General features: G+C 35.8%; 1 protein-coding gene across 1 annotated transcript; it reads left to right on the top strand.

The window, feature by feature from the left end:
- Positions 1-1633: 1633 nt before the first annotated feature.
- On the top strand, positions 1634-23876 carry tgfb1a (transforming growth factor, beta 1a). Its single transcript, XM_051129741.1, has 7 exons — positions 1634-3616; positions 13769-14032; positions 16559-16645; positions 16760-16907; positions 17451-17601; positions 21740-21850; positions 22123-23876. The coding sequence occupies exons 1-7, from the start codon at positions 3292-3294 to the stop codon at positions 22168-22170; spliced, it is 1134 nt and encodes a 377-aa protein (XP_050985698.1). The 5' UTR covers positions 1634-3291; the 3' UTR covers positions 22171-23876.
- The last annotated feature ends 2041 nt before the right edge of the window (positions 23877-25917 follow it).

The raw sequence follows: 25917 nt of genomic DNA, 5'->3' as shown, positions 1-25917 counted from the left end.
AAGTAAACTCCTCCTAAGAATTGAAATTAAGAGCTCTTTAATTGTAATTGCTGAAATCTTGTTCACTAAAAAGGAGACTTAAGACAAACTAAATTTGACAGAAAATGTTTTCTATTCATTTTTATGAAATTTGCACTGTTACCAAAATTTCAGATATTTCTGAATACAGTTTAACAGTGTTAAGTACAGTGTTATCTATTTACTTCAGTAATAGCCTTAAATTAAATATAATTAAGTGTAGTTTAAACATCTTTTTCCAAAAAAAAAAAAAAAAAGTCTAGGGGTAGAAGAGTTGAAGAATTTTCCAGTAAGCATTAGCTTTGACACTTTCATGAGTATGAAATAATCACACACAGGTTCTGAGGTTGCATGTTCACTATATTCTGATTAACACTGCAGTTTGAGTTTGTGGGCTCTAGAAGTGTGTGCAGGTGCAAGCGATTTCTCAGGTTTGGAGCCTGGTTTCCTTGGCTATAGTATGTGAGAAAGTTTGCAAGTCAGTGTTTCCTGTACCCACAAACACAAATGGTGCTAAACTAAGTTTGACCCTGTACCACATTACCTCGGGGAAGACTGAAGGATTACATTCAGACATATGATACAGAAGCTATAGTGAGGGATTTATTGTTTAGAAAACAAAAGATGCTACAAGTATTATTTGTTTATTTCTGAATTGAAGATGCAGACCTTTATGCCAAATAAAAGTAAAAAAACCAAACAAACAAAAACTTCAGGTTAAAATACTTCATCCTAAAAGGTGTCTGTTTGCATGCATATGGTGATGTTAAATAGCAATAAAATAGTAGTAGGTAAATAACAACTACTTAAATGTGCATGAACGTATGAAACTAGCAGATAATTAAGGGCCACAAGGGGGCACCAGAAACATATGAAAAGGATGCTGTCAAAACATTAAAGCTTTATTAGCTTTATTTAAAGAATAATATTTCATTTACACACTACTAATGCACAGAAAAGATAATATATGTCAATTATAGAGATTAGTTTAATTTTCTTGCTACTCACATTAATAAACCAAGCACATGTAAATGAAAACACCACATACAGTGGTTTTACAGAATGTTTATTGCTTTATTAAAATGCATGATTATTTTCCAGTGCAGTATATTACACTGTAGATTCCCTTTGACTCAGTGTATTTTCCTAGGGCAGTGAGATTAGCATGCAAATAACTGGTTGCTATAGTATTGCTATGGTGTGTTGTGCAGCTTGATTAATTAAAACAGAATTCTTTTAGCTCTTTCGGCACAGTGAAGTCCTTGTGAAATTTGTATTTGGCTCGCATGTGCCTAACATTTCACATCTATTCAGCCACTTCAAAACATTTGATACAGACGCCAGAAAGTAAACAGCAAAGTGGACATCAGCTCACCGGATGACACAAATGTGGCCTTGATAACAGTGTTCTGTTGTGAAGCCGTCAGGTTCGGTTTGGGAGTGTGTTTATGCAATAGAAAGCATTCCAGTGTGTCTGTCATCATCTTACCTTGGCAGTCATTTAAAAAGGTGTGTGGTTAGTTTGGCCAGACGTTAGTGTCATGCCCATGTTATTTACCTGTCTGTCCTTTCACTCTGTGTCTGTGTGTCTTCCAGAAGCTGCTAAGGGCTTCCTGACCAGTATAAGAGAAGTGCTGTGTGAGGAACAGATTTCAGAGAGTCTGTTAGCCTCATTTCCTGGGCGGAGAGCTTTCGACTCTAGTGAAGCAACAGCAGCTCGAAAGGAGAGCGAGTGAGTGAGCTTGAGTGGTGGAGAGAAGTTATTGGAACGTAAAGCTCTCACAAATCATTTTGTCACCAGCAAGCTCTGACAAGCGAGGAGAGGGAGTGTGTTACAAGAGGGAGCTAATAAAAAGAGTGCTGTACGAGAGAGAAGGAGGGTCTGAAGGACTTTTTTCTTTTCTTAAGACTGAGGTCAAAAGGCATAAAAGTGGACAAACAGGAGAGAACAAAGACGAGAAGAGAAGGGGGGAAAAAGGACGTTTGCTGTCACGGCTGCGGTTCACACGTTTACTGCCTGGGTACTCATGGACGGTTCATTTGTTTCGCTCTTTTTGTTTACTCCATCTGTCACTCGAGACTCGTGGGTTGGACGTGGTTAGTTTGATTTTCCTGACACATTTCATCGGGGCCAAAACGTCAGGGTATTTTCCGAGAGGATCTGTTTTCCTTTCAATTCCTCTCAGTGAAATGTGTGTGAATGTGTGCTGGGGTGGGGGGGAAGCTGTGTGTTTGGTTAGCCATGTCAGTGAATCTTTCCACTCGTCTTTGTAGTGGGAAAAGCTTGTTTGGAGAAAAAATGAGTTTATAGCCTGAAAAAACCCCACTTATTTTTATTCAAACTCGACTGAACGTCTTTGCAATGTTTTGGGTGGTTTACAAAGCAGGTTTCTTCCTAACATGATGTTTGCATGTGAAATGAAGTAGTTTCATACTCTGCAAGTCACTGTTACTGTTATCTGATTATCCTAATGCTTCCAGAAAATCAGTCTCACCAGCAGAGGAAACCTTAATGTTGTACAAGCTAACTTTTGAGGAAATCTGAGCTGGACACGTCCCTTTGTCTTGTTACGAACGCAGCATGCCGCTGGATGGGGTTGTCTGGTTTAGTCAGTTAACAGGTCTTCTTTAGTGGTTTTTGTGTGAGATGACAAAGCATCGGCTGAAGCATCAAGACCAGAGAAGCTCAGAGGGGTGGAAAGCCGTGAGTAGCGAGGAAAGTTAGTAAGCAAACACGCTTACAGACGTGTCATTGTATCTAGACCTCTGCGTGTTTTCACAGCGGGAACCATCCAAGACTAGAGGAGAGAAAAAGAGTCAGTCCAGACGCATGGACTCGAACAAGCATTTCTGTGTGCGACTGCCAGCAGGGAGCCGGCGTTAAAGTTGTGTGTGTACGTGGGAATTTTTTAGTGAAATTTACGCTTAGACGCAAATGTACAAGTGCATGTCAGTGATTGCCGGCGTTCAGGTGTAGACTAGCGATCGCATAGTCTTTGTGTGCTTCTAAGCTTGTTTATGTAAAGAGTTGTTGTTCCATTTGGCCAAACTGCACCTGGACGGACCTCTGGAACAGGTGAGGCGTCAGGAATTTCCCTTATTAGACAGACATCAGCTGTTCTCTTGGCTTTATTATTCAAGGTGCTTTCCAGAATCATCATCAGGCAGCATCACCTCCATAATAACACCACTGCTGTGTCATTTTGAATCAAACGCTCTGCGTCAATCACAGACTCCTTACCTAAAGACAGTTCGGGCTCATATTTCGGCACCATGAGGTTGGCTTGCTTGGTACTGATGGCCCTGTGCATGGTGGCTAGAACGGGAGGAATGTCCACGTGCAAAACTCTGGACCTGGAGGTGGTGAAGAAGAAGCGGATAGAGGCCATCCGCGGTCAGATTCTCAGCAAACTGCGCATGGCCAAAGAGCCCGAATCGGAGATAGACGACGATGGACAGAAGATCCCAGATGACATGCTTTCTTTGTACAACAGCACTGTTGAACTGAGTGATGAAATGAAGATGAAGCCCGTTTCTGTTCAGGCTGAAGATGAAGATTACTTTGGCAAGGAGGTGCACAAGTTCGTCATCCGACAAGGTAAGACGTGTCCTCAGAAGTGTCCTTTTTTGGACTTCTTTAGAGACATAATCTAACATCAAGTCTTATGTATTCACGTCAGCATACTGTGGTGAAACATTTTTGTGTAATAATCATTTTATAACTATAATTATAATTGATCTATTTCCCAGGCAACAATTTCTTACATGTCTCTGCTAGTCTCATGTCTCTCATTTCAGTTTATTTTACATACTGAAGTAGGGTGAACTCAAAATGTTATCATTTATTTATATATTTGTTTATTTAGTCAGTTATTTAAATGAAAATAATACAAATATTGCCCTATATCGTGAGTGAATCTGCGATATATGTTACCTATAAGGCAATATATAATTTTCATGTACATACGTTTTATGTTTATAACATATATAAAATTCCCATAGTAAAATTTCTATGTTCATATGTTATTAACATATATATGATAATTTTTATATAATATTAAATGCAGCAGTCATATGTCAACCATATACAGTAATCAACATCTGAAGTGGATCAAAACCTTTCATCAAAACCAAAACAATACCTTTTCTTTTCTTCGGACAACTTTGATGAACTTTTTTATGATCGTCTTAACATGTTGACTACCATTTGTGTGTGACCATCTTTATTAAAACAAATCTATGTATATTATTATTATTATTATTATTATTATAAATATCTATCTTTTAGATTTACTTATATAACACTGACATATATTGATGAATTTTAGGATATACATTTATATAAAATGTATAAAAATGTATAACACATACAAAAACATACATATTGTCAACAATCAGTACAATCATATTGGCTATTATATCTAAAAGGTTCTTATGTGGGTATTTGGTAAGTAGCCATTTAATTAAGTGGAGTAGTATACAGTCATCCAGTCATTACAAAAATAAACCACTTAATAGTGATACTCCCTTTTATTCTTCATTATCCTTTATGTATTTTCTTGAAAGAAACAAGAGTGTCATTCAAGTATTAAAAGCACTGTGTCTGTAGGTTTTTGAAAAGCTCTCATAGCTTTGTGTTCCCCTCAATCCCCTCATGCATTCATTTTAGACCCCCCTCATGCATCCACTAGGGGAGCTAGGGAGCATTTCATTGGGCTCAGATACTCTGCGTTGCCCTCCGACTATCTGTGGTATTTTAATAGCCTAGTTGTTTTTGCTGTTGTGTTACATTGTTAAACTCGAAGCTTTAACAACAAGTTCTTGCTAGGGAGTGAGCATTTTGCGCACACTTCTCTCAGTTCGTCCTGAGCGATCAGTTTGTTTGATCATTCTGATCAAGCGGGGGTTTTTTTCACAGTTTTTGTCTCGTACCTGTTCTGTTGTTAATGCATTGCTACATCTGTTTTTTAATGGGAACATAACTTCACATTTGATGCTTACCACCCATTTGCTTTCATCCCTGACTCTTTGTTCCTCTTTACCTCCTTTAACCACTTCAAACACGTCAGACATAAACATCAGGCCTGTGATCCGATACGCGCCGTGAATAAAGACCTCCGAGGAGATGGGGCTTGCTCGAAGGATGAAAACCAAAGACAAAGAGAGACAGAGAAATATGGGCGAGAAACTGTTGATAAGGGTAGACGAGTCAGATTCACTGTCCTTCTCACTAATTGTTTTCTTTTTGTGTATTCCTCTGGGGATAGGGGCTTTCCTGTAACTGAGCTGTCTATTCTGTGTCTCTTACTGGTTCTGTCTTCTCGCTCTATTTTTGACAGGCCCATCTGACAGCAAAGAGGGTTGCTTGTTTCTGAGGTGTGACTAAGATTTAGAGGAAATAGTCCTAAATAACAAGGTTGAATTCCCCCTTTTGCAGTTTGCCTCATGGGATAAAAGTCCTCTGTATGTTCTTGTGTTTGCTTAAGGCTTCTTACATTTGTTTAAGGTGGAATACATTTTAATAAATCATAACGTCCTGACGCAAGGCCTCCTACACTCAGTATTTACAGTCTGTAGTACTGTAGTAATTGCTTACTTTGGCGAGACAACATTGCACAAGAATTAATTGCTGCACAGTATGTGAAGCAATTCTAAAGTCGAAACCGCAATTGTGCATGAATGATTAGATTTTTACATTTGCTGAAGAAATCTGTGCTTGCTTACACTTCATTTTGATAGTCAACTATAGAAATTATGTTGACTATCTTAAAGGAGAAGTCCACTTCCAGAACAAAAATTGACAGATAATGTACTCACCCCTTGTCATCCAAGATGTTCATGTCTTTCTGTCTTCAGCCATAAAGAAATTATGTTTTTTGATGGAAATATTTCAGGATTTTTCTCCATATAATGGACTGATATGATGCCCTGATTTTGAACTTCCAAAATGCAGTTTAAATGTGGCTTCAAACGATCCCAAATGCAGTTGTAAACGATCCCAACCGAGGATCTAGTGAAACGATCATTTATTTTCACAAAAATAATACAATTTATACTTTTTAATGTCAAACGCTCATCTTGTCTTACTCTACCTGAACTGTTTTACCTTTTTTGTTAAGGGTGTTTGATCTTCTTTGCATGTTCACTTGCAAAGACTGGTTTGGTACTTCTGCAGCCATGTAGGCTGATTTTAAAATGATTTTTGAAGTTGAGGGAGAAAATACGATTAGAGTTTTTCGACATACCCGAACTGTCTTGAACCAGAATACACAGAGTTGAGACAGAGCAAGACAAGACGAGCGTTTGACATTAAAAAGTATTTAAATTGTATTTTTTTAATGAATATAACCAATCGTTTCTCTAGATAAGACCCTTCTTCCTCAGCTGGGATCAGCAGTTTACAACTGCATTTGGGATCGTTTGAAGCCGCATTTAAACTGCATTTTGGAAGTTCAGAATCGGGGCACCATAGCAGTCCATTATATGGAAAAAAATCCTGAAATGTTTTCCTCTAAAAACATAATTTCTTCACAGCTGAAGAAAGAAAGACATGAACATCTTGGATGACAAGGGGGTGAGTACATTATCTGTAAATTTTTGTTTGGGAAGTGGACTTCTCCTTTAACTTTGCAACTACATGTCAAACTTACTCTCATTAGAGAATTAGTAGGCTGTTAGCTTATGGTTACCCCATGCTCCAACCAAGCAAATATCACGGCCCCAATCCTAGGGTGTAGTGTTTGGTTTCCTGGGTGTTCCATTGAGTTGCTAAGATTTTCAGAGTGTTTTTAGAACATTTCTATGTAGTTACTAAAGTGTTCTGAGATGTTGTTAGGTGGTTACAAGTAAAACTGCGTGGTTTGAGGTATAATTCATGTCTGTAGCGTAAACAGTGCGGGCTGAGGCTGGAATACACTACAATTTTTTGTTTAAATCTAAACAGATTTTAAAACACTAGGCATCATACACTTGCTGACTTGGGATCACACACTACTAGACTTTTGATTTCAAACAAACTTGCACAGAAACATATGACAAATGAGAATGTGTTTTCTTAATTTAGATCAAAATATCAAACATGCTTTGATCAGTGTTGGGGGTAAAGCATAACAAGTAACATAATCAGATTACTAGTAATGCATTACTTTGAAAAAGTAACTCACTTTGTTGTAAACAACAGTGTAACACAGTGTACTTTGTTTTTCCACAGTCTAAAAAATGCTGGGTTAAAAACAACCCAACTTGGGTTATTTGGTAACCCAGCGCTGGGTAAATATTGGACAAAACACATGCTGGGCTATTTTGACCCAGCTGGTTGGGTTAAATGTTTTTAGCAAACAGGCTGGGTTATTTTATTTAAGTCAATTATTGTTTAAAAATTATTACATTGCTAGTTTAAAATGGACTGGAACTTAAAACACACACACACACATAATTATTAGAGGCAACAGCAATAATCAAAAGATGAACATTTATTATTTAGCTAGAACACATGGACAAAATACAAGACAAATTGAATTTATTTAGGTGAATACAGCATAGTTTATATTACATACATTTAAATTCGTTGAACAAGCATTTTAGACATAAAAATGTTACATTTAAAAGTAGAATTTTAATTTTAATGTATTAAACCAATCTCTGTAATCGCTTTTTGCAAAATAGCGCTAATTCTCATGCCGGTGTATCGCCGAAATCTGAGCCAGTGAAGGGCTGCTGTTCGCCGGGTTAACTGCGAACTTTAGACTGCGGCCTTGTATTTCACTCGTAGCTGAAAGATCCCATGACTGACTCCAAAAACTGCCCATAAACAAACAGTACTGACATTGGAGAGAAAAAAAAAGCTGCTGACGCAGCTGACTGACATATTGTATGTTGTGTTGCATAAAATAATACAATTTACAGCACGTTAAAGACTTTATAAATGAAATAAAATGTATACAAACTTTTATTTTGCTGAAAAAAAGAGCAAATTGGCAGTGCTGTGTCCTGTAGAGGACACAAAAAGTCCATGATCTGACTAACTGTAACTCAGCAGCTGAGTTGTTTTGTCAGAGACAGGCTCAACCTGGTGGTTGGGTAGAAAAAAATAACCCAGCGTTAAAAATGACCCAGCAACAAAAACTAAAACAACAAAAAAAGTATTAAAAATAACCCAATAATGACCCAACAAGTTGAACCCAGCATTTGGGTTAAAAAAAAATAGCCCAGAACCTGGGTAACAATATTAAAAATAACCCAATGAAATGACCCAATGGGCTGAACCCAGCATTTTTTAGAGTGCATTTACTCACTGACACTATCTCCATGTTGAGAGAAATTGGCAGTGAGGTGCCAAGGTACTGCCTTCAGCCTGAGGCTTATTAATGTTATTTTTGGTGTGAAAGGGCCCTTACAGGTGCCAAAAGTATAACTTTTTTTTTATTATTTTTTTTTTATTAAAAGCAAAGCAAGCAAGCACAGCCCAGGTGACAAAAAGTAACATAATGCATTAGGCTCCATAAAAAGTAACTAAGTAATGCAATAAGTTACTTTTTTATATAGTAACGCAATATTGCAATACATCGCTTTTAAACTAATTTCCCCAACACTTGTTTTGTTTTTTGGCAACTACCATCAACTTGTCCAGACCATAAATCCAGGCAAAAATGTGGGCAAAAGTGGTGTATTGTATTCCAGACTTTATGTGACAAAATTAATTAACGTTAGATCAAAGTAGAAATAGCCATGCTTGCCTTAGGAAACACCTATAATCATTTATATTGTTTATTCGTTTACATTTGCAGTACTGTTAAAGTAATTCAAAAAGCAGTACAATCCTCTTGACTTGTTGAACATGAATAGAAAACATCTTATGTCTAGTGTTGTCCATTTTGTAAAAAGCTGTCCATTTTTTTCACTCATGATAGAATCATTACTCAGCGATGAGTGTCTGTTGACATATTCAGGATTACACATTTGTTTTTGTAGGTTTATGAATTGCTGTCATCATCTAATATGGTGTTCCTTCTTTCCATTTTTTAGTAGCATAGCTGTTTAACTTGTTACAATGCAGATCTGACACTTTGTATTTTATTTGGAACATTTATTTTTCCTTATGGCTTGCTAAACTTGATAGTATCTGTTAGTTGAAGGTAGATGAAAGAGATGAAGAAAGAGATATTGTCTTCTAGGCAGTACTGACCGTGCAGTTGTGTAATCATAAATTACACTGTCAAATCAAGAGCACTCAATTTACAGCCATGCCCTGAAGACATGCCGAAGTTTCCATGTCCTCCTTCAGACTAATCAGTCAGTTCTGCTGCATATGTGCTATTTTTCATTTCATGTTATCACATGTCAAAGATTGTGCTGACTGCACAGCTCATCTGCCGGGAAAGCGTGTCATGTCTCGATGTGACTGGTGCAGCGTAGATAGTCGAGGAAACAGAGAGGTATGATTCCGTGGATGGCGATAGTAAGAGGAGAGGAAGGGTAAAGCGTGTGTTGGAGAGGCAGATTTTTAAGCCTGCTGGAATCTGGTTGCACCCATTACTAATGATAGGCCTGTCTCAGTGCCTGTTAGGACAGCTGTCCTGGGCTTACCTGAGCGCCAGCCTGCGTAAACACAAACACTGAAATCCCTCTCCACCCTCATCAGATCCACCGTACACCATCAACAAAGAGCAGTGCCTTCAGTCCTTGACACCTTAATATGACCACAGGTGTTGAGACATAGGACCCAAAATAAAATAGTTTCCAAATCAATACAATATATCCCTCAACAAGGAATAGAACATGTCCAATGTGTAGCATCAAGCTAATGAGAAATCATTATAGCTATTGAGTGAATCTTATGAAAGCATAGAGGACACATTTCACTCCCAAAACCAAAATAAAATCAATTATATATTCACACACACACACACAAATATAAAATGGTTTATGAAATTAATGTCATGTATTCTGTAATGCATAAAAATCTCACATTACTGGAATATGTCTGGATGTTTTACTATTTGTTTATTTACTTACAAAGCAATACAACAAGTACCATAGTATATTGATATTTTTTTTAAAAATCAGTATTATTAGTAATATAATTAACTACTTCTCTCTCTCTCCTTATTTTTCTGTCTTAATAAGCAGCTAATGAGAAACTATTATTGCTATTAGGTGAATTTTATAAGCATATCCAGGTCACATTTAATATATATATATATATATATATATATATATATATATATATATATATATATATTTAAACATTTTATTAATAAATATTTTTGATAGCCACATCATCTTCTCAGTGTCTGGATGTTTTACTAATTATTTATTTTTTTATATTATTTTTATTTAAATCATAATTAGCAATATAATTCATTTTTCTCCTTTCTGTTTATTTTGGTATGCAATATGACCTAGGCATGTGTTTGACAGTTTTCATGAGATTCAGCCTATTACTAGTTATAGTTTTGTTAGCTACAATAGTGTTATTAACTATCATTTACTGGACTGTCTTGATTGAATTTTGCATATTAAGTATAAGAAGATCTTTGAGAATAATTATGGTTTAGTAGAAGACAGGATAACACTTTAGATTAGAGAACACTATTAACTAGTAACATATTGGCATGCATTTTACTATTGGCTGTTTATTAGTAATTATAAAGCACATATTAATCCATGACCATAATTTGCACACTACCTACACTTAACACAATACCTTAACTTTGTTGAGGAAATAATCTTAGTTAATACTGAATATAAGTTCTCTAATCTCAAGTGTTACCAAAAATAGTTGTTGCGTGTGGATGGGTGGTTGGTGGAATTAACCACAGAGAATTTTCCACCCATCCTCCTACATCCTTCAGCAGATGTCTAGCCACCTCTGATGTGTCTCAATTATGTCATCATCTGCTCTCAGACAGTCACGAAACTGAGCTCCAGCAAAGGAAGTCCCCTTTCTGACAAACATTGCATTTAAATGTCAAGCTATAAATGTCAAAAATAAAATCTTGTTTTAATGTCATATGTAGATTTTATGTAGCTGATTTCCTGCAGAGTATGTGATATATCGATGCAAAATTACAAGTTAATAGGTGTGTCTTTAGAGCTAAAAAGAAATATTTAAATAGACATGAAATACTGATTTGAAGTAGATATTTTATTATATGGGAAGAAAGAGAGAATGGAGTTATATGAGAGACACTACACTCAAAAATAAAGGCTCTTTATTGGTGTCAGTGGTTCATTAAAGAACCTTGAACATCCATGGAACCTTTCAAATGCAGAAAAGGTTCTTTAGATTTTTAAAATGTTCTTCAAAATGGTTCTTTTAGGAACTGTTCCCTGAAAGGTTCTGTGGGGAACCAAAAATGGTTCTTCTATGGCGTTACTGCAAAAACACCCTTTTGGAAGCTTTATTTTTAAGAGTGTAGCACAGCTGAAATCAGTTGCACACACACACACACACACACACACACAAATAACAAAAAATAATAATAACAATAATAACAACTGCTGGATGCAGCATTGATCAATCCTATTCAAATATAACAGAGATATGTTTATATGAATATCTTTTTTTTACACTTTCTATACCTATACAACTTCCATAGTTGCCCTAGTGCTCTGGATGTAACACTGGATTGTGTGACTAACGCCGTATTGATTTCATGTATCAAGACTGAACTGGTTAAACTGATCCCCGGTAGCAGCTACATACTCAGAGTCAGTGCCAAGCTAAATAAAATGTATCCCTACAAGCTCTCTAAATAACTCATCTTTAGTTTCATTTAAACACACTAAATACAGTGATTACTGCTTTAATATACTCTACTAATCATGGATGAGTGATGGATGTGTTATACAGTGTGGACTCTTTTAAGTTTTCTGCCTTGTGTGTGTGTAATTAGCAGTGTTTGCTAAATCAGATTCTTACAATTAGGATTACGATTTATTTAAAACTATATTTAAATTAAACTCTAAGTAAACCACTTTTAAGTCTAGTCTACTCACCTATAGTGCTTTATATAATACATGCAAGCTTAATTAAATATGAGAAATTCAAATGTTATTATTCAGTTCAAGTAACTGTGTAAAGTTCATCAGTTATGAAATGAGTTCAGTAAGCAGCTCTACATCATAAGACAATAGTGTCGTTACTCATCTTGAGGCAGTTCAATATTAATTCAGTTTAGTTCAATAAATAAAAAATCATCAGTTGTGAAACAGATGATTAAGCAATAAAGCAGCTCTGCAGCAAGACAATCGTGCCATCATCCAGCTCAAATTAGTTCAAGTTTGGTTCTCATCCAACAAGGTCAGTGCAAATCAATAATGCAGTCTTACTGAATATTAAGTGTCCTTTAAACCCCAGCTAAACAAAACCCATAGCGTCAGTGGTAATGAACCAGGCTCATTCTCCTCTGATCAAATGAACATATGAACGGTATGATTTATGATTCAAGTCTGCATTCATTATATATATATGTGTGTATATATTTATTTATTTATTTTTTTTCTGAACAAACACAGCCACTACATTAAGACTGTGTCTAAAGAACTAGTTTGGTTACCACCAGTTGACCAAGCAGTAATCAATCTTAATTTTTTTAGATCATTTTGCTTGACGATTGGGATACATCACACCCGCATTAGGTGATAAATGAGTTGTCCTCTATCCAGCAGTGTGAAAAATGGTTGAATGGCTATAAACATAATAGGGGCTTTTGCACCGTAGAAACCTTTTCATAATCCCTAGAACTATCGGCAGAAGTTTCCGCTTTTTGACGTGTAACCCTAACCCTAACTAGGAACCCTGTTTGGGTGAACTGAATGAGCTCCTACTTCAGAGTAGGGACTAAAATAGTTAAAATAGGAACTAAAATAGGAAGTGATGTAAGTGTACACTGATTGGCCAAACGCATATGACACACCAGCTACCCAGCATTTTTAAAAAGCCATGTAAAAATAATTACTCCTGTTGTCTGCAGCGTTGTGTTCTTTTCTCAGCCTCGATGATATGTAACACTGCAGAGTTGTCATAGGAGATTTAGTCAGAATTTCATGCTCTTTCAGTCACATAAATTGTGCATTTATATTCCATCTCCATTATCACAAAACCCATGAGACAAAAATTGAATTGGGAATTGGTTCTCTAGGAACCACTCTGCTGGCTAGTTCCTAGAACTGAGTTCTTAGAACTACGCGGCACAAAAGCCACTAATGAGACAAAGATAACTCATCCCTGTGGCCTATGGCCTCCTCCACATTTTAAACATCAGCAAAACCAGTTATAGCAACCTTGAAAACAGGTTAATGATGGCTTTCTCTTTAAATTACACAGCTACTGCCAAAATACAGGCAAGGGTGGCATAAGCCTCATTTATCTATACAACACTAATGCTGCCTTGGCTGTATTGTAAAGGTCAAGAACTGCCAGCTGACTGACATTAAAACATAAGTTCAGTTTTTGCACCATTTAGGAACAGTTTTATCTGAAAAAGTAGATACATTCTGCCCACCCAATAAATACCGAACAGTTAACAAGTCAAAACAAAGCCAAATATATTCATTATGCTCATTTATTTTTCAAGCAAAACTGTCTTTCAAAATCTTTCAAAGATTTGATTAATATTTGGCAAACTTTTTGGCAAATCCAGGTTTCAGTTTGTCCACGCTTTAATGGTCCATCTGACAAAAGAGTGGTCTGTTGTCTGAGTTTTAAAATAACGCTGAACTTTTCTGTCTCTCTCTTTCTCTCTAGCTCAGAATGGCACAAAGCATCAGATGACTTTTAACGTGTCAGAGATGAAACAGAGTATTCCAGACCACCGGCTCCTGTCTCAAGCCGAGTTGCGTCTTCGGATTAAGAATCCTACGATGGACCAGGAGCAGAGGCTGGAGCTGTATCGTGGAACGGGCGATCAGGCTCGATATCTAGACACCCGCTTTGTCTCCAAGGACTTGGCCAATCGCTGGCTCTCGTTTGACGTGAAACAGACGATAATAGAATGGCTGCAGGGTTCAGGTAAGGTCATGGCAGCATTCAGCTATAATCAGTTTTAGTTCCCCAATTGCGACTGATGACTGTATTTAAAAATGTGCTGATAAGAATGTATTTTCCACATAATCTGTTCGGTTAAAACAGTCTACCTTTTCTTGAGCGTCTACATAATGTTGTGATAACCCAACACCTCAGTGAGACAACAATGCAGGATTCTGTTATTGGCGCTAAAAATGAGAACAAATAAGAACTTGCAGACCACAGTACACATAGGAGCATAATAGTCATGATGGTACATGTTATATTTAATAAACAATGAACAAGAGACTTTGCTATATTATTAATATGGTCACGACTGTAGTAAGCACCATAATTTTGGATGAAATGTTACTTGTACTTAAATATATGTTAGGGAAGTGAGCAAATCTGTTTTATTAGTGGTGTTTGCTAAAGCATTATTATTATTACTATTGCTCATACTTATGATTAGGGATTTTAATAAATTCGTAACACTGAGTATTAAACTTTGGGATATATGATCTATTTTGCATTATTTTGTGCAATAGGCGATAATAATTTTTGAAATTGTACAGAGACAATTGTACTGGTACTTTACTTATAAGTGTTTGGATCTGGCGCATACAACATTATTGCAGAAACAGCATGATCTTATCTATAATGTTTTGATTTGTGGGTGGGCTTTTCCAAAACACTATGATTATGACAATAAATTTTTTGCACAAACAAACACCACTTACATTTGTAAAATGTAAAACTCTAGCAGTAACTATGGCAATTTCAGTATGTACATTCGGGGTGTTATTTTTCATAACAAATATTGATGTTCATCAGAGCCATAACCTTGTGGGCAGCCATTTTCACAAAACGCTTAAATGCGTTTTAACCTGTCTTTACGTCTTGGCTCTGTTTTATTGCCTTTGCCTCATCACATATTTTAGTGATTAGTTGCCATTTGAAAAATTAGACTCTCAGAATTCATCCTATGCAAACCATTTTGAAATCAAATTTTCCATTTTCACAGAAACAGTACTTTAAATCCTTTAAGTGGGCTCCTCCCCTTAGTGGGTGGTGTAAAGTATTATGTTACAAAACTTGCTACAATATTTTACAATCAAAACTTTTTTCTAATCTTTACAAAACATGTGACCTGGTTTCACAGACAGGGCTTAGAATAAACCAGGATTAGGTCATAGTTTAATTAGGACATTTAAGTATTATTATTTTTTTTTTTTTACAAATGTGCCTTAGAAGAAAAACAATACTGGTGTCCATCTTGAGACTAAACAAATGCACTGATACTTTTAAAGATCAGTCAGTTTCAATTGAAACAGTTCAGCAATTTAGTCTGGGACAATTGAAAAGGTCTGAATCTCAGTGTTTCATATTTTGCAGTTTGTTTGTTTGTTTGTTTATTTATTTATTTATTTTGACAGAAATTTATACATTTGTGTCAGGAAAATGCATAAAAAATAAGTAGTAGGTGTCATCCAGTGGCTATGATTGGTATAGAACCTAGGCAAAATCTAATTTTTCCATTTTTGTGATATCAACTTCAAATTTGAAACATAGTTTAGTAAGGCATATGGCTTTTATTTTATAGCAATTTTAGAACCCAAATTATTTTATGTAATATTTGTGTTATATAAAATAAAAAGTATGTTTTCTTTACAGTACATGTAAACTTTTTTACACATTATATTATATTTCACTTCACCAATAATCTTCTTTAACCTTAGGTCTGTATTCCAAACCATCCATGAATTACAACTGTTAAAGTACGGATAGTGCATTTTCATGTCTATGTTCAAAAAAGGATTAAGTGGTTAAAAATTGACAATTTTTTATTTTTTTTAGTTGCTTCTCTTAAGTACTTATTATTGCAGTTCTGGAATGTGTCTTTTGAAGGACTGTTGTGAAACACAGCTTTGTTTCTCTGCAGACTGTTAAAGCAGACGCACACTAGTCTCCCTAAAATCCTGTGAAAGTCAGCCAATTAGATTTAGATGTTGAGAAAGCGTCTTCAATTAAATGTTTAATAGGCATCAGACAGTTAGCTAACAGAGTGTGGGCTCTCCAACATCTGAGAATGAGACTAATCATTTCCTTTGGGTTATTCTACTGTCATGTCTTATGAAGATGAAAAAGTAAAAAAATAAATAAATAAATAGAAAAAGTCTGTATATACAGAATCAGAATAATTCTGGGTTAATTTAATTTAGTCATTACAATCCATAGTTATGAATTTTGTATGAGACTACAGTCCTACTAGAAATACCATGGTTGAAATGTGGCCACTACTGACAGAAGCGTAGTAAGCATTTGGAAAGATTAAATTAATGATGGTAATTAAAAAAAAAAAAAAACAACTAGCTGAAACAACTGTATATTTATTCTGAATACACTTTAAGTACAGATCTTTATATACCCATTTATTTCCTTCTTTGATGTTAGCGCACGTGTTAAATGGCTTATGCAGTAGAGTCCTGCAAAACCTAAATAAACTTGTGTGTTTGTGTGTGTGTTTAACAGAAGAGGAAGAAAGTTTAGAGCTGAGGTTATACTGTGGCTGTAAGACAGACCAGCAGAGTGCTGATAAGTTCCTCTTCACCATATCAGGTATGATAATCTCAAACTGAAACCTAGTGCTGGAAATGTATGCCAAAAGAATCTAAAATGATATAATCTTTGAAATGATCTCTTTCTCTGTGTACTGTATGTGTGTATTTTCAGGACTAGACAGGCATAGAGGTGACACTGCTGGTCTGTCAGAGATGATGGCGAAGCCTTATATTTTAGCTTTATCTTTGCCTTCTAATGGCAACTCCCTTGCATCCGCTCGCAGGAAACGAGCTGTTGGAACTGATGAAACTTGTGATGAGTAAGTAGATTTGCTCTCTTTCACCTTTTATGTGCTGTTTATAGATATAGTATAGGAGTACAAATAACAAATACATATACTCAGTTTCACTTCAACAGACAACAGTGAGTTAAAACAGTCAGTAAAAAAAGAAGAAAATTACGAGTAATAGCACAAAAATATACAAATGTAAAAAACTATTTAGCCTTTTAAAAATAGTAGCCTACTATACAGAAATTACATAACTGAATGATGTAATGCATCAAGTTATTTATTTTTTTAATTTATTTATTTAATAGTTTTAATAGTAAAAGTAAATTATTTTTTTAAAAAAATCAAAATTAAAAATAAATCAGAAAAAAAAAGAAAAAAGACAAATACGATATCTAAAATTATGCATTGAAATTCCAGCAGGGAAAAAAATGAATAGGGCAATTGTAATTCAATCATTCAACATCCCACTGTAAACTATCTCTATCTAATAAGGTGTAAAAATGTAATCTAAGTAGGCACCACCAAACAAACTGTAAAGTAATCAGACTCCTTCTCAATATTCTCCGGCAGAAAAACTGAGACCTGCTGTATGCGGAAGCTTTACATCGACTTTCGGAAAGATCTAGGCTGGAAGTGGATCCACAAACCCAAGGGATACTTTGCCAACTACTGCATGGGCTCCTGTACCTACATCTGGAATGCTGAGAACAAATACTCTCAGGTAGGGTGTTGTTTCACGCCAGTCCCATTTGACCAGTGAAGCGTACACGTTTCAAAAGTGCCAGTGAGCGTGTAACAAAAGCTGCAGTATGTCAGAACATAACTAGGAGGTTTTCTATACTGAATTGTTTCGAGGAAAAAAAAAAAGACATACATTACCTTACATTATTACTGAACTCTACATTTATTCCTTTGAAAAGCTGTGGCAGTGTTACACTTCTTGCTTGTTTTCTACACAAAAGACCAGTACATTTAGTTTTCTTGCCTCCACTATTTTGTTTCTCTGGTTGGTTCCTGTCATTCTTAGAGCAAGGATACACAACACCATCTTAAGAAACTGATGACAGATTTCTTTGCGTTGGAATCTCTGATAAACATGCAGTGTTGCGCCTGTGGCTGCATGTGTACAGATTGTTAGTTCATATTCAATCCTTAGGTACAGTAGTATCCAGAGGGGCATTTGAGGAGGTTAGAGAAGAGAAGAGTGTAAAAGCTGGCAATGTGAAGGGAAAAAAAAAAAAAAAAAAAACTTTGAATGACTGGTTACCCTGAGGGCTGAAATGCCATACATTTTATGTCATTACATCTTACATTTATAACAGTGATGTTCTTTCTTTTTTGATGTTTTGAGATCTACCAATGCATGCTTCAGATTTCACCAGTTTTAAGAATTCAACTGCTTGTCTCTGCAAGATGTAAAACAGACCATGCCTGAGGATCCTGACTGCTTTTAATATGTCCTTAAATGACTGGGTAAAAATAATATTCTGCCATCATTGCACCCTTCAAGTTATTTCTTCAGACATAGATAGATAGATAGATAGATAGATAGACAGTAGCCAGATGGACATGAGAGGTACTTAGAAGGGAAGAGTGCAAGATAAATGTAACAACAATACATAAGTAATAGGGTTGACAAAACACAAACAGTTATTTAAAATTAAATATATATTCAATTTCCCTTCAGATTGCTTGTAGTATGCTGCCATACACACACTGTTAGACCTTACCAGACATTTGTACATGCCTGTTGCCAGCCAGTTACTGTAGGTCATACATCTACAAAAGCTCTTATTGAGGTTTAAAAGATGGACTTTTCTAAATCACAATTACTGTGATCAGTGTTTGCTGTTGGCTCTTAATCTTTAATAATATTAATTCTTCCTATATGGGTGCTCTAAACATGTTTGTTTTGAAAAAGGGCACTAAGCTAAAATGTGACCTTATGGTGAGAATATTATGAAGTGGTATAAAATCTGTCAAATCAATGATGTGCCATAGCATTAGTAATTTACAACTGCCCTGTCACAGTATATACACACAAGTGTAAATACTGCATCAATAGGACACACAGAAACATCAATAATCCACATATGAATCTCAACAAGGGTGACAATCAACTGAAAAGCTTCAAAGTTTCAAGCACTCATACATGATTGTTTGTCACCATTTATGAGGTTTGGATGTCAAGTGTGTCTCAATAGCCAAGAAAGTATTTTTACAGAGGTCTATCCATCACAACAGCTGTATTAACTTTACCAGACATATCTTTAAAAATATATTATCTTTAATATTATTATTATTATTTACATGGACTACTTTCTGATGCAACTTCTGTCACCAGAAGAGCATGAAGCTGCATTTCCATAATTCCCTTGCAATATTGTGGCATAACCATATACTACAAAACACAAACGCTATTAGTGAATGAGAATGTCGAGTCCAAGCACTGATCACCATAATGATGACTTAAAACATAATCAAACCACTAGACCTAGAACTAAACCTGAATTCTGAATAAGATCTTAGACAGATGACAGAAATAAAGTGAAAGTGGTGTCTGTTATAAGTAAAGATGTTAATAGTGTTTGTGTTTTATCTCTGGTGAGATCTTGACAGATTTCATATGTTTATCTGTTATTGACAGTTGATGTTCATCTAAGGCTGTGTGACTTAAGTGATCATTTTAATGATGCATCTTCTAACAGTTATTGTTGTAGTTTACTGTAAAAGACCTAGAGTAACTAGCTGGCAACAGTATTGCCAGTATGGTATGGTAAAAAGCCAGATAAGGTCTAACAGTGCATCCTGAACTGAGTGCTACAGTCTTTCACCAAACCACATCTGATGGGTGATGTTTATTGTTATGTTTATTTCTGATGACTGATTAGGAATTCCATAATCTAGGAAAGCAAATGTATATTATTTGGTAGAGTTAGGCTGAGTGTCCACCAAAGCGTTTTTAGCCAGCTGAAAAGGCTAGGTGCTCTGCCAAAAATGCCCAGCTGAGAGCGCTTGAGAGTGTAGCGTTGTTTTCCGTTGAGACGCTGTGGTTGTTATGATATGAAATATGCTTTAGTAATATGGCAGACGTGTCATGAATTAAATGTTTCTCCAAGCATTATTTTTCATAACAATAATATGGTAGTTTAGCATTTTCATCTGGTAAAGACATAAATACTCAAAGACAAGCAATATTAACACTCAGCACGGGCAAGACGCTCAGCGCTCGGCACGCTCCTGGCATTTTTAACACAATGACACTCCCACTGACGCTTTGGAAAAAAACGCTTTGGTGGACACACAGCCTTAAAGAGGGAAAGTAACATCCCAGGATATACTATTGGTCTTGAATACAAATGGTTTCCTAATGGTTTCCTGACTCAACCAAGCTTATGAAATCCTAATTTTTAAAGTTACCTTTTGTTCAAATGTTTGCACACACTTGTTTCCTAGACTACTAGATAGTGAAGGAAAAGCAGCCTACATACTTGAAAAATACTTCAATACTGTTGAAAAAAGCAATAAAGATGCACTCCATGAACTAGTTTGAGAAAATGTCAAGAGTGTGCAGAGCTGGAATCTATGGGATGCTAATGAATGTTATTTTGGTTACTACATAGTATAGGCTTATAAATAAATAGTAACAGTGGTTTATAAGAAACTGCATTATTTTGAACGTTTTGATATTTATGTGAATTTTGATCAACTTAAGTGAATTTGATAGCAAAATAAATTCCTGTACAAACGTTCCTCTTTTCTACTCATTGTTACACCAATTTTATTTGTTTCTCACTGTGCAATTTTAAACTTTTTAATATGTTTAGTTTTGAAATATCCTACAAGTAAACTCATCATTAAAATAAGCCATTATGTAATGCAGACTTTACCCATGAACACGCTAATGAGATCTTGTGACTGAGTGAACAGGTAGCCAATGTAAAACGTATGAAGTCTCTCACTTTAAAGGAGAAGTCCACTTCCAAAACAAAGATTCACATATAATATACTCACCCCCTTGTCAGCTGAGGAAGAAGGGTCTTATCTAGCGAAACTATCGGTTATTTTAATTAAAAAAAAAAAACAATTTAAATACTTTTTAATCTCAAACATCTTGCCTTACTCTTTGTATTCTGGTTCAAGACAGTTAAGGTATGTCAAAAAGCTCCAATCGTATTTTCTCCCTCAACTTCAAAAATCATCGCTGCAGAAGTACCGACCCATTCTTTGCAAAGTGAACATGCAAGGAAGATCAAACACCCTTAACAAAAAGGTAAAAAAGCGATATAGGACGATTTTGAAGTTGAGGGAGAACATGAGATGGGAGTTTTTCGACATACCCTAACTGTTATGAACCGGAACAAAAACAGTCCAGGCAGAGTAAAACAAGATGAGCGTTTTACACTAAAAAGTATATAAATTGTATTATTTTTTATGAAAATAACCGATCGTTATGGTAGATAAGATCCTTCTTCCTCGGCTGGGATCCTTTACAACCACATTTGTGATCGTTTAAAGCCGCATTTAAACTGAATTTTGGAAGTTCAAAATCGGGGCACCGTATCAGTCCATTATATGGAGAAAAATGCTGAAATGTTTCTGTACAACTGAAGAAAGAAAGACATGAACATCTTGGATGACAAGGGGGTAAATATATTATATGTGAATCTTTGTTTTGGAAGTGGACTTCTCCTTTAATATAAATTCACTTTCAGCTGTCCGTTATCATGTGCAGATCACTCTTTGCTCTTTGAGCACATCTTATGAGCACTTCTTTTACAATGTGTAAAATATAATAAGACAAACACTGCTTCTCTGTTTCACTGCAGTATCAACTGTTATGTGTTTGTTTCCCACAGATATTAGCCTTGTACAAACACCACAACCCTGGTGCATCGGCTCAGCCATGCTGCGCACCTGCAGTCCATGACCCTCTGCCGATTCTCTACTATGTGGGTAGACAACACAAGGTAAATGCCTCTTTTTGACTATTTTAATTGATTCTCAACATCATGCATATGATGGATATACCAGAACTGGTGGAAAGCAGGAAAGGCAAAACAGTGTGTTCTTTGGAGTGAGAACAGTTTGGTATATCTATTATATAACAAAGAAGTTTACATGGAAAGTACTTCATGTTATGCACAGAAAAATATCTGTATCTCCCCAATCTTTTAAAATAGACATTTTTGCCAGAATCCGTTAATGTGAATGAGTCATTTTGTCTTGGCTCTGTTTTTAGGTGGAGCATTTGTCCAACATGGTGGTGAGGAGCTGTAAGTGCAGTTAGAGTTCATCTGACTGCATAACATAGTTATCTTCAAAAAGTACTTCATGGCTCTGTCTCTCTCCGGATGATAAGTAAGCAAGCACAGAGGGATTGACATAAAGTCTCACTGGGAAGGAAAATCAGGAGCTGAGACAACTGACATGGACAGAAAAAAAGGAGAACGGACAGTCGGGCGAAAGTGGAGGCAAAAGGAAAGAGGGGGAAAGAAACTTTCTCAGCTATACCCCTCTACAGTGGCACACAAAAACATTTTGTTTAAGCAATTCATAAAACAAGCTCAATATTAAACCACATATATGCTTTATCTTCTTTTAAATGTTTATTTACATTATTATTTCCCATTAATTTATTGTGCTTGCTAAGTTCATCATTTGATTGTACCATGAAGGCAGCCGCGTAGCATTGCATGCCAAATGTACAATGAAGATTTCTAATGGTGCTGAACTGATAAAGGAAACGATGTCAAAGCAACATTTCATGTGTTTCAAAGGTAAACACATAAAAGGGAAGTGTTTGCACTAAACGATGGAGGTGAAGACTCATTATGTACAGTATGAGACTTACAAGAAAGCTAATGGGATTGGAGCATGCATCAATGAACTGCTTTAAAACTTTGGGGGTGTATAATGTGTGCGGTGGGTTTTATCGTTATGTTCTGAAACCTGAACAGGTGTTCCTGTGAACAGGGTCCTGAAGAGCAGGAGGAACACTAGAAGAATAGTATTGAATGGTGAACATTTCAAAGCTGTCATGTGCTCCCTAACGACATACTGCACACTACCTAGTGTCACAGGAAATTTCTGCCTCTTCAGGTCCTTGTGTAGTCAGGGTTTGTTAGTTCTCAAAATATCTACAGCTTTGCTAAAGAAATGCGTTGGTCAATCTCGGCAAAACATGTCTGGGACACATTTCATATTTATGAAATAAAATGATTTCACACAAAGAAGGTGAATCTTATTTTAAGGACCATTATGATTGTTTGCATTATGTGATTTCCTTGGCCAATTTGTAATGGATCTAGTCAATTCAATTATTTTTTTGTTTTACAGTAAACTGAAAAGACAGTACAACAAATGCACGATATGTAAATACTTATTTTAAATTAATAAATTAATACAATTTTAGTTTTTTTTTTTTTATATTACGGTAATAAGAATGTGTCATAATGCAAAGAGACTGGTTTTAAAACAGGCTTAGTTTTCTTGCAAAATACCCTTTCCTATTTTTCTGTTGGTTTTGAGGTGAAATTTCATCTATGTGCAAGTGATGTATTTGCGTGGTGAGTTTGTATCTATGTGTGTGTATGTTTGTTGTGTGGTGTTCAGCTGTGTTAGCCCCGTGCTGACATCTGTATGAGGGACATTAGTGTGTATTTATAGAGGCTCCATGTTTTTCTCTGCCCTGTTTGACATCCACGGTGTTGAGTGATGAGAATTGTGTTCTTTGTTAGTGTAAAGACAACACACACATGAACGCAGTGTCACTCTTCCTGAAGAATACTGGCTAGTTAAAACTACAGACCTTTGTACATACTGTCATATTTTGTCATTTTTAAACTGCAAGTGTTTTAAATTGCTACAGAAGTCATTTGACAAACATTTCACATTCCTGCAGTGTTCAATTTTATGATATAATTACATTTCATTTTTTGCACTTACTTAATGCCATTGTGACACATTCATTGTTTCAATAAACAAAACTCACAATTCAGTCCACAATATCTAATGGAAAGACAGACTGTTATGCACAAATTCCTGTCCAGAAGTATAGGTAGTGTTGTAACATTTTGTTTTAACAGTTGTAAATGAAGGCTTTTGTTTGTGTAACTTTTTATATAACATTTCCACATTAATCCTCTACAAAGTAGTTTTACAAAAAGTGAAAGTAGTTTAAAGTAGTTTAGAAGTCTACATAAACTGTATAAATGAGTGTTAAATACAAGTAGGCCTACTGTACAGGTGGAGTAATTGAGTTACAGCTCCTTTTCTACAGCAAATAGTACTTATAGTAACTGCACAAAAAACATATAATTTATTAATACATAAAAAAGTAAATATTAATAAGTACAGCTGTAAGACTCACTCCCTTGTCATTCAAGATGTTTGTGTCTTTCTTTCTTCAGTCGATAAGAAACTATGTTTCTTGAGGGGAAAAAAAATCAGTAATTATCTCCATATAGTTTGAACTTCCAAAATGTAGTTTAAATGCAGCTTCAAATGGCTCTAAATGATCCCAGCTGAGAAAGAAGGGTCTTATCTAGCAAAACGATTGGTCATTTTTGAAACGAATTTATATACTTTTTAACCTCAAATGCTCGTCTTGTCTACGTCCCAGTGAACTCATTTTTTTTTTCCAGTTCAATACAGTCAATACAGTTAGGGTATGTCGAAAAACTCCCATCTCGTTTTCTTCCCCAACTTAAAAATTGTCCATTTGAGGATAAAAGGTATATAAATTGTCAATTTGTTTAGAAAATGATGTTTCGTTTCACTAGATAAGACCCTTGTTCCTCGGCTGGGATCATTTAAAACCATTTGAAGCTGCATTTAAACTGCATTTTGGAAGTTCAAACTTGGGGGCACCATAGAAGTCCACTATATGGAGAACATTCCTGAAATGTTTTCCTCAAGAAACATGATTTCTTATCGACTGAAGAAAGAAGGACATGAGCATATTTGATGACATGGGGGAGAGTAATTTATCTGTAAATTTTTGTTCTGGAAGTGAACTTCTCCTTTAATGTCTAATGTTTTAAAGGAGTCATGACAAATCAAATTTGGTACAAATGGTAATTCTACAAAGACATCTTAGTACTATTAAAACATCCTGAAAGTTTCAAAGCTTAAATAGCAGCACACCATAGGCCCCGCCCACTGGTGTTCAGTAGCTTAAAGGGATAGTTCACCCAAAAACTGAAAATTAAAGTGACCCTATTATGGATTATTAAAGGCTCATATTTTGGTTTTGGGAGTCCACAACAACAGGTTGACATGCATGAAAGGTCAAAAAACACTTTTACTGTATTATAGTACGTGTTTATTTTTACCTTATTTGCTCAACGAATCATTTGTCAAAATCCCTCCTTTGCATGACACTAATCTGCGGTGATCGGTCCGATGACCCAGTCTGTTGTGATTGGTATACTGCATCCCACATCTCAAACAACCAAACAGCCAAGGTATATGGCAGGGGTGGCAAACTCCGGTCCTGGTCAGTGGTGCTCAACAGATTGAAGGTTAAAAAAAATGCAGTTTCAATGCAGCTTCAAAGGGCTCTAATCGATCCCAACCGAGGAGTAAGGGACTTACCTAGCGAAATTATCTGTCATTTTCTTTTTAAAAAAATTATATTTATACACTTTTTAACCACAAACGCTAATCTTTTCTAGCTCTGCGATGCACATACATAATGTGTACCCTGGTTCAAGACAGTTAGGGTATGTCGAAAAACTCCCATCTCGTTTTCTCCTCCAAATTCAAAATCGCCCTACATCCCAGTTTTACCTTTTTTTTGTAAAGGTTGTTTCACTCTCCTTGCACATTTACTTTGTAAACACTGGGTCTGTACTTCTGCAGCGAAGTAGGATGATTTTGAAGTTGGAGGAAAAAATGAGATGGGAATTTTTCGACGTACCCTAACTGTACCCTAACGGATTTCCCCGCACACTGCAGAGCACAGTGTCTTCTCCACAGGAATCCACTACAGTGTTTGAGCAAGGGGGGTTCAAGTTTTCCCGGGCAGGCAATA

Source organism: Labeo rohita, chromosome 15 (assembly GCF_022985175.1).
Source record: "Labeo rohita strain BAU-BD-2019 chromosome 15, IGBB_LRoh.1.0, whole genome shotgun sequence".
Lineage (NCBI taxonomy): Eukaryota > Metazoa > Chordata > Actinopteri > Cypriniformes > Cyprinidae > Labeo > Labeo rohita.
Note: the sequence above shows the minus strand (reverse complement) of the source record. Positions and strands in the feature narration are given on the sequence as shown.

What these genes read in the sequence shown, in the direction of transcription:
- tgfb1a (XM_051129741.1), top strand. Translation starts at nt 3,292, where the DNA reads ATGAGGTTGGCTTGCTTGGTACTGATGGCCCTGTGCATGGTGGCTAGA. An exon ending in CAAGTTCGTCATCCGACAAG is followed by an intron (nt 3,617 to 13,768) that starts GTAAGACGTGTC and finishes CTTTCTCTCTAG; the next exon opens with CTCAGAATGGCACAAAGCAT. An exon ending in ATGTGGGTAGACAACACAAG is followed by an intron (nt 21,851 to 22,122) that starts GTAAATGCCTCT and finishes CTCTGTTTTTAG; the next exon opens with GTGGAGCATTTGTCCAACAT.